This window comes from Phoca vitulina, unplaced genomic scaffold (assembly GCF_004348235.1).
Source record: "Phoca vitulina isolate PV1807 unplaced genomic scaffold, GSC_HSeal_1.0 scaffold79, whole genome shotgun sequence".
In the NCBI taxonomy this organism is placed as follows: Eukaryota; Metazoa; Chordata; class Mammalia; order Carnivora; family Phocidae; genus Phoca; species Phoca vitulina.
Window position 1 is genome coordinate 1,095,727 of NW_022589782.1, and position 8,622 is coordinate 1,104,348.

General features: G+C 64.4%; 1 protein-coding gene across 3 annotated transcripts in view; it reads right to left on the bottom strand.

The window, feature by feature from the left end:
- The window catches only part of INTS1 (integrator complex subunit 1), a 29,907-nt gene extending 21,814 nt beyond the window's left edge, over positions 1-8,093 (bottom strand). For 2 of the 3 annotated variants that reach the window (XM_032394148.1, XM_032394145.1), the window contains exons 1-12: positions 7,756-8,093; positions 7,048-7,338; positions 4,341-4,537; positions 4,053-4,226; positions 3,626-3,785; positions 3,372-3,477; positions 3,070-3,256; positions 2,837-2,982; positions 2,604-2,745; positions 1,584-1,760; positions 930-1,038; positions 186-306 (exon numbers count right to left, since the gene is read on the bottom strand). In XM_032394148.1, the coding sequence (XP_032250039.1) occupies positions 186-306; positions 930-1,038; positions 1,584-1,760; positions 2,604-2,745; positions 2,837-2,982; positions 3,070-3,256; positions 3,372-3,477; positions 3,626-3,785; positions 4,053-4,226; positions 4,341-4,537; positions 7,048-7,338; positions 7,756-7,813 (1,868 nt within the window). In that variant the 5' untranslated portion in view covers positions 7,814-8,093. The remainder of the gene's footprint in view (positions 1-185; positions 307-929; positions 1,039-1,583; positions 1,761-2,603; positions 2,746-2,836; positions 2,983-3,069; positions 3,257-3,371; positions 3,478-3,625; positions 3,786-4,052; positions 4,227-4,340; positions 4,538-7,047; positions 7,339-7,755) is intronic. The other variant, XM_032394147.1, reaches the window with a different exon arrangement.
- Between the last annotated feature and the right edge of the window lie 529 nt (positions 8,094-8,622).

Genomic DNA, 8,622 nt, shown 5'->3' on the forward strand with positions numbered 1-8,622 from the left:
CCTCCTGCAGCCCCCCATAAGGCTGGCACACCGGACCCCAGAGATGAGCCCGTGTCCCCCGGCTCGGGGGCACATCTCTGGCTGAGAGGCCGGGGCCAGCGGGTTCCCACATCTGGCGTGGCAGGCTCCCGTGGGCGGAGCACAGGGAAGGGCCGCCGTGGAAGCAGAGCAAGCCTGGCCCGTACCAGTGCACGTAGTCCTTGGGGGCGAGTTTGCTGATGGAGGGGACAACGGTGTGCAGCCACCACACGGCATCCCGCTGGATTGCGGCAATCTGGTTCTGGAAGGAGCGCAGCACCTCGAGGTCTGAAAAGGACACGCAGGCTTATGGTGCACCTGCATGGCAGCCTCCCGGGGTCAGGTGCCAGGCGGGTGCAGGGACAGGAGCCTGGGCATCACAGGGCGCTCTGAGCATCCATCTCTGTGCCTCCTACGGGCTACGGGAGGGACACACAGATGGACACTGACGCAGCTGGAGAAACGTTCAGGGAGCTGCGTAAGCCTCCTGTGGGTTGGGGAAATCCTAGATAAACGAAATCCCCAAATTCCAAATGATTTCATTTCTTAAAGTTTTCATGACTTTGTTAAGGCACTTGAGAGACCTCTGCAGCCAGACTCCCGGCAGGCTTCATGATGAGGCAAAGCAGCAGAAAGACCCACCCACCCTGCCCTCCTGCCCTCCTGCCCTCCTGCCCTCCTGCCCTCCTGCCCTCGGAGGCGGGACTATGAGCCCGAAATGGCCCCCAGTGAGCAGATGACCGAAGCAGCCAGCAGGCCCTGGGCCCAGAGAACAGGCAACGGCAACTTCCAGAAACTCCGAGTGTCCGGCGGTGCTGGGCAGGGCCCCCAGGGGACGGCCTGCAGCCTTGGGAATGCCCCCCAGCCCTGCCCTGGAGCTGGGTGGTGTTGGGTTTGTCCTTGGTCCTTACTCTTCTTCTCTCCTTTGTCCCAGGCAGTGCCGGCCTCCTTCACCTGGGCGGTGATGCCCAGCATCATGGCCACGGCCAGCACGTCTGTGATGTGCACCACGAACCGCTCCTGCAACCACAGCCCCACACAGCCAGGTTCGTGTGGGGCAGGGGCCTGCACCCCAGAGGCCTGGCTCAGGCCCCCAGCCCATGAGCAGCCGGCCCTGGAGGACGCCCAGGGAGCACCATGCCTGGAGACAGCCCACGGGAGGAGGTCTGGGGACCAGGAGCAGGTCAGCAGCAAGGGTCAGACCACAGAAGGTTCAGCCGACAAAGCTGGGCAAGGCCCACCCTCCAGAGCGTGGGGCCATCTGCCGACTCACCCACGTGGCCCTCAAGACCCTCCACAATCTGCCCCCGTTCTCCTCCTCCTCATCTCCCTCCGCACCTCAAACCCTAACACCTCCCTGGGGCAGACCTCTGGCCCCGCTCGCTCCAACTCCATCCCACCTCCAGGCCGGCTGGAAGGTCGCCCGCACGAGGTTATCCCTCCCCCACACAGAATGGACCCCAGGCTGCCCTCTGGGACTGGCCGCTGGCCGCACGGGATGCCACCCACAGATGGCAGGAGAGGCCGCGGAGCGTGGGAGGTGAGGGGCAGGCCAGCTGTGGCACCTTGAACTCCATGTCCAGGTACTGGGGCTCCTTGCGCTCCTGCATGAGACCGAGGCAGAAGGCCTGGAAGTTGACCTCGTGCTTGGTCTGCTTGATGATCTCCCGCAGTAGCGCCCGCGAGGCCCGCAGGTAGTCGTCCTTATTGGTCAGCAGGTCCTGGAACACCATGGCCAGGAACTGGGAGGAGAGAGGACACGCAGGGAGGTCACTCCCCACCGCCGCCAGCTCCCCTCCCGTCGCAGGCCTGCCGTCGGGGCCTCCCTCGGCCCTTCCGGGAAGACACCCCCATTTCCCTGGAGCACGCCGGGCTCAAGCGAGCACGATTCGGCTTCCACGCTGGCTGCTCCCGGACAGCAGGGGACACGGCTTTCACTCTCCTGGCAGCTGGCTCGTGGGGGACTGGTCCTCATTAAATGAGGCGCCAGGTTAACGAAGACACTGGCTGGGGGTGGGGCGTGCCGGACACCTGGGCGGCTGGGATGGGCGGCGAGAAGCAGCACAACGTGCACCTGCTGCTGTGTGCGCATCCGAGCCGTTTAAAGGCCTAGCTCGCTTCCGTAACAACACTGGCGCCGCCCCGGCTCTCCCTTCAAAAGCACCTGGAATCCGGGACCCAAAGGCCGCACCAGAGACGCCGGCCTGGGTTGGGAAAGACCAGCCCTCAGGACGGCGGGACAGGCCTTGGCTTGGAAACAGGTGCCTTTTGGGGGGCTCAGTGCTGCCTGCTCCTGAACGAGCCTAGCTGTAGCCTCTGAGGAAGGCGCCCCGGGCAGGGCCGCACCCCCTGTGGACCTGACCTGAAGTCGGAAGCCACCGTGTGCTGCTCACCGGGCCCTCTGCCCCCTCCCAGGGCTTTCTCCACGCAGCCGGCACCACGGCACCACGCCGCCCGCCGCGTCCGAACGCCTGGCCGCGCAGGTGCCACCACGCCCTCCTCTCCGGCCTGCAGCCCCCGCCGTCCGGAGCGGGGCCGCTCCGCAGCGCACACGCAGAAGGCTGCCGGGCACCGCCGCGCCCTACCTTGGGCGCCAGCTCCGAGCTGTGCTGCAGCACCGTGTACAGGACCTGCATGTTGTTGGGGTTCCGGGCGTTGGAGAGCTCGTTGAAGACCACAAACTTGATGGTGGTGCCCAGATTGTCCTTGTGCGCGCTCAGCAGCTCCCTGGACACAAGGCGAGCCAAGGGGCACTGGCACGGACCGCGGCCACCCACCACGCCACCCCCCGCCCCGCTCGCTCCTGCCCGGGCCGCACCTGACACACAGCATGTAGTGGTTGAGCAGGACCTTGGGCTTGAGGCGGATCTTGATCAGGTGGGAGATGACGTCCATGTCCTCAACGCCGTGCGTGCTGCAGTTCATGCACACGGACATCAGCAAGTCCTGGGCTGGCCTGGTCAGCTACGGGGGTCCGGGCAGCGCCCCGTCAGCCTCGCACACAGAGCCCGGGAGGAGGGCCCCGCGGGCACGGTCCCCCCCGGCCCTCACCTTGGGGTTCTGCAGCCACATCTCCAGCCTCTGCACCGCCATCAGCCGCACCTCCTTGTAGCCACAAGTGGACGTGAGGAGCCGCAGCAGGTTCCGGGAGACGTTGTCAATGGGCTGGCGCCGGTTGAGCTGGTCACGGAGCATGTCGAGCACGTACTCCTCCACGCTCTCCGCGAGGTCGTCGTACCTAGGCCAGAGGGCAGGAGGCAGGAAGGAGGGCTGGCTCTTCTCACGGGCCCACCCCACCGGCCTTCCAGCCACATGCTGGGCCCCACGGGCGGGGGGCCGCACGGCGTGCCTACCTGGGCATGAGCTGGCCCTCCTGTTCGGGGCTGAGCTTCTCCTCGGCAATCAGGAGCTCTGTCTGGCTGTCCTCCTCCTCCGTGAGGGAAGGGTGAGGGCTGCTCCCTGCAGACCGAGCCACTCGTGGACACGTCCCCCAACTGTCCTGCGAGCACCAACCCCCACCCACAGTGGGCTCCGTGGAGGGAGGCGACCCAGCCCCTCCCTCACGGACTCTGTCCTCTCCCCAGCCTGGCCACCCAGCACCTCTTACCAGCACTGAGATCCCCGCCACTGCGCCCCACCTCCCCCTGCAGAAGCATGGTCTTGGGGGGCATCTTGGTGTTAAACGCTGTTTGGATGTTGTCCACGAAGGTCTTGCAGTGTGGGCTGTCCACCCAGATCCGCTCTCCCAGGGAGTCTTCGATGTACACCTGCACGTGACAGACGTCCACACTCCTGGCCCCTGCCAGGCAGCTCGCTTCTGTCTACCCTTTGCTGCTCCCAAGACAGGTGCTTCCCCGAACGACCTCCCCAGTGACCAGTGCAGGAGACAGACGCCCCGGGCCGTCAGACATGCAGCCTCCGGAGAGAGCACACTCAGGTCGGCCTCTTTTTCCTCCCGGGGCCCAGCGCTCTGCCCCCATCACCCCAAGCAGCGCGGAGGTCCCAGGGGAGCCTCCCAGGAGAGGCGGACCCACCTTGACGAAGATTTCCGGCCAGTTCTCATCCTCCTCGTATGCAGCCATGAGTAAGTTACAGGCCAGCACGGACACCAGGCTGTTCCCCTTGGCCTTGAAGTTGATGGAGGCATCCCGCCGCAGCAGGCTACACAGAGCCTGCGAGAGACGGCGCGTCATCGGGGAAGCGGTGCCCTGCACATGGGGCAGAGCCAGCGAGCTGCCAGGGGAGGTGGCCTGAGGTCGGTGGGGGGGGAGGGAGGACCGCAAGGCCAGGGCGAGGGCCTCAGCAGGCCCGCCAGTCCTCACCTCGATGACACCCTCTGTGGCGAAGATGTTGGGCTTGATCTTGGCCAGATACATGAGGCTCAGGTAGAGCGCGCCGTCCGGCTTGGCCCGGGTGGCCTTCAGCTGCTTCACGGCCCCACACAGCACGCCCTCGATCCGGCCGTCGTTGCCCTCCAGCTCGGCGGCCTCGATCTCGTCCAGCAGCGCGGAGGGGGGCACTGGCAGGTGTGGGAAGGGCACGGTCAGAACCCGCCTTCAGGGTCCCCCAAAGTCAGCGGACAGCAGGGCAAACCCGCAGAGCCCGGCGAGTGAGGCTCTCAGGGCGGACAGCAGCAACATCCGGGGACGAGCAGGCAGGTGCTGCCCGCCTCACGGGCTGACCCAGCCAACGACGGGCCGCAGCGGCAAGAGCGCCCTCCAGCCTCCAGCGCCGGCCCAGCCACCTCCAGACCCTCCCCGCCTCCCGCACGGCTACCCTGGGGTTAGCTGCTCCTACACTACATTTTTCTACAAATCGGCTTTTTCTAAGTCTCCAAATTAACTGGCCCAATGCCATTCATCGCCTTTTCTCCTCTATCAGCGGCGGCTTCTCAGCGGCTCTCCCCTCCTGGCGCCGCTGACCCTGCCTCTGCCCTCCTCAGATCCGCCCTGCACGGGGGTTTCTGCTTCAGTAGTCTGCAAACAACCCTCTGGGTTTTGACCTTCTCTCCCGTGTTCACTTCTGCCATCATTTTAGCCCTTCTCTCTTTCCGCCGTCTTGCTTTAGCGGCACACAGAGCTCGCCGAGCCCCTGCCCCGCCAGCCTCCCGGGAGCGTGCCAGGCCCGCCACGCCTCTTCCTGGTGCTGCACTCGGTATCGCTCACACTTTGTATCCCCACTGTGGCGTCTTCTTGGACCCGAGAGATTTTCCCCGGGGGTTTTTAAAGACACAAACACACAGAGAGAGAGGTGCTGCCGTTGGTGTGCGTTAACCATGCGAGGGCAGAGGATTGAGCGATACCCGCTGAACGCTTTCCAGGTGTCCGGGACACAAGGCAAGCACGCCGCGCAGACGCACCGGACTCAGGGAAGACCTCGACCTTCCATGTGCCCGGGGCTGCGCTCGGCTGTGTTCCACCTTCTGTTCACTGATGATGTTTGTAAAGTGCTTCATCGCTCAGAACACGTTTTTCATAACCGCATTTCATCTCATCTCCAGAAGCACCTTGTATGGGAGACGCCAGCCAGTAACTGGGAGAACCGTGGTGCAAGCCGGGGCCTCAGCCCTCATTGCCAGGGGCGGATGCCGCCCCGGGAGGGTTGGGCATGGATGAGAGGTCTGATTCATCTCCCAAAGCCCAGCTAGCGCCAGCCGTGTCTTCTGCTCCTCATGCCCCGGGGCTCCCCGCTGCCAACTGCATCTTCCCCGCCTGCCAGCTTGGGTTCTCGCCCCTGGGAGCTGCCCAGACCTTGCCCATTCCCTGGGCACAGTCCCATTCTCCAGGCTGGATGCCTCGCTCAGCAGCTTATTCTCCAACATCCTCAACCACCCGTCAAAACCCTGTGCAGCCTTTAGGGCTCAACTTCACAAATCCCTCATGAGCCTTCTCTGTGTCAAAGCTGTTGTGTGACTATCCCTATGCTAAAAACCTAGGGCTGGCTTGATATTTAGAATCTGATCTATGGGGGTATCGTGGAGCAGCTAGAAATAACCAATGGGAAGATGACACAGAAAAGCAAGGACAACCTGAGGTGCGTATAGATTAAAAAGCCCTTCTGTAAATAACACAATATAAGTAATTTCTAAAAAAATTTTTTTGGATGTCATAAACATTGTAGTATTACTTTCCCAACTAAAGAGAAAGAGAGACGAACTCTTCGTCGTTAGTAGAGATTACTGAAGTGCAAACGTCCACACCCCAGGCAGAGAGACGAACATACGAGAACACAGAGCCTGCAAGAACAAGGCTCTGGTCTCAGTTTCTGCTGATCCCCACTGCGTGGAGCAGAGCCTGTCACAAAGGAGGCGCTCAGCAAGGACATCAGATGAGCCACCGGGCAAAGGAAGGACGCTGCTCCCAAAGAAGAGCCGCCGTCAGCGCAGCAGGGGCTCCTCCACGACATGGGGACAGCTGAAGAGCCACCATCCGCCCACCTCCCCGCTGACAGAGGGCCGGCACAGCCCGTGCCCGCTTCGCTAAGAGCAGGGCGCTGAGCTCACTGCAGGGACGGGCCCTGGCCAGCACTTGTGCCCGCAGCATTGGGGCCTGAGACGCGCCTATGCCACGTCGCCCTGGGTCCCGTTAATATTTCCCCATCTCGGGCGCCTGGGTGGCTCAGTTGGTTAAGCGACTGCCTTCGGCTCAGGTCGTGATCCTGGAGTCCCGGGATCGAGTCCCGCATCGGGCTCCCTGCTCAGCAGGGAGTCTGCTTCTCCCTCTGACCCTCCTCCCTCTCATGCTCTCTGTCTCTCATTCTCTCTCTCTCAGATGAATAAATAAAATCTTTAAAAAAAAAAAAAAAATATTTCCCCATCTCCGTCACAGAATTTGGAAGCACACGTGGGGTAAAGGCACCTGCGTGAGAAGTGCTCTGCAGAACAAACTCCCAGATGATTCCTCTCCACCCTTCTCCACAGAACCTGCGCTCAGCTCTGGCGCTAAGCCTGGAAGCAGCCTTCAGCGACCCCCCCAGGAGACGGACAAGGTGTGGGATGTGCTCTCTGGGAAGCTCAGAAACGGACTTTACCTTCAATTGGGACCACAGATGGCTCCTTAATGGATGGAGAGATAGCACGCTTTTCTGCCACTGCAGCCTCAGCCAGGCGCCCCAGGGCACTCAGGGGGGGTGTGGACGAGAGTTTGGGGCGCTTGGTGAGGCCGGTCAGGGCTGAGGCGCCCGCCAAAGCGGCTGCAGCGTCCCGCTTGCGCTCGGAAGGCAGGCCAGAAGGGGCAGGCTTCAACAGGGTGGACGCCGTTTTGGATTCATTGGCCTGACCCTTTGAGCCCAGAGCAATGAAGTCTCCCGGTGGAGGGTGCCCTGCAGAGAAGGGAGGTGGAGAAACGTGCACTTTACACGGTGGCGGCGGTGGGAAGGGTGCTGGAGGCAGACGGCAACCTCCCCTGTCTCACAGGGGACTACACAAGGGTCAGGGCAGGCAAGGGACAGGCGGCCAGCAAGCCCGGGGCGCAGCCGGGTCCGGTGCGGTGGGCGACGACAGCCACCGACGCTCACGCCGCGCTCACTACAGACCGGGCCTCCACAGACCCTCGGCCAGGCACCGCCCGCCGGCTTTGCACAGACACAGCTCGCGGGGGACAAAGCCGGATCTGAGGCCACGCAGCCCCCCGCCCCGGCCCCGGCCCCGCGGCGCCCTCAGCGGCTGTCTGCTGCCTCGGGTGTGCCCCACGGCAGGGAGCCCGCCTCCCGGAGGCCCCGATGCCCAGGAGCCCGCACCTGACGGCTTGGCCGCCGCGCTGGGCCTGCGGACCGTCGCGGGCTTGGCCCGGTTCATCCCGTCCCCCGCCCCGCGCTGCGGCTCGCCGCCGAGGGGTCACCCGAGGAGAAGGCCGGCGCCCGGTCCGCCGTCCCCTCGCCCGCTCATTCATTCATTCGTCCCTGGGCCGTCCGGGCCCGCGGCGTGCGGGCGAAGGGGCCGCGGCCCCGCCGGGCGGAGCGACTCAGGGAGGCCGCGCGAGGCCCGCCTCCGATCGGCCGGGGACGGATCGCTGTCGCCGGCAGCCGCGGCCCACGCACCACGGTCCCAGAGCACCGGCGCCGCGCAGCCGCCACGGCCGTCCCGGAACCGGAAGTCGCCTCCACCGCCCTCGGCACCCAACTTCCGGAACAACCGGAAGCAAAACACCGCAGCGGGGGGAGGACGCGCGGGCGGCGACGGAGGCCCCGCGACGCCTGCGTGCTGCCTGCTGCGCTCTCTGGCGGCGGGAGGCCGGCCGGGCGTCGCTGCCGCCGATCCGTCTGGCACCTGCTCTCTGCAGGTGAGGGTGACGTCATTTAGTGACGCTCCCGAGGACACGCAACAGGGGAGGGGGGCATGGAGATTCTGATCCAGACGTGCTGCACCTTCGGGGTCCTGCTGTCCCATTTAGTTGTCAAAGGGCAGGTTCTGGGGTCCCCACGGTGGGACGTGAGGAGGGACCTAGGGAGGGCTGGGAGTGGGCACGGCCCTCATCAAAACCGGGGGTGGGCGGGGGTGGGGAGGGAGAGGCATCAGTCCCAGCCTCAGTTTCCCCGCCTGCACCGTGGGGCTCTGCAACCTCTCCCAGTCCCTTTTGATGGCAGAGGATGTGTCCACCCTCCCAG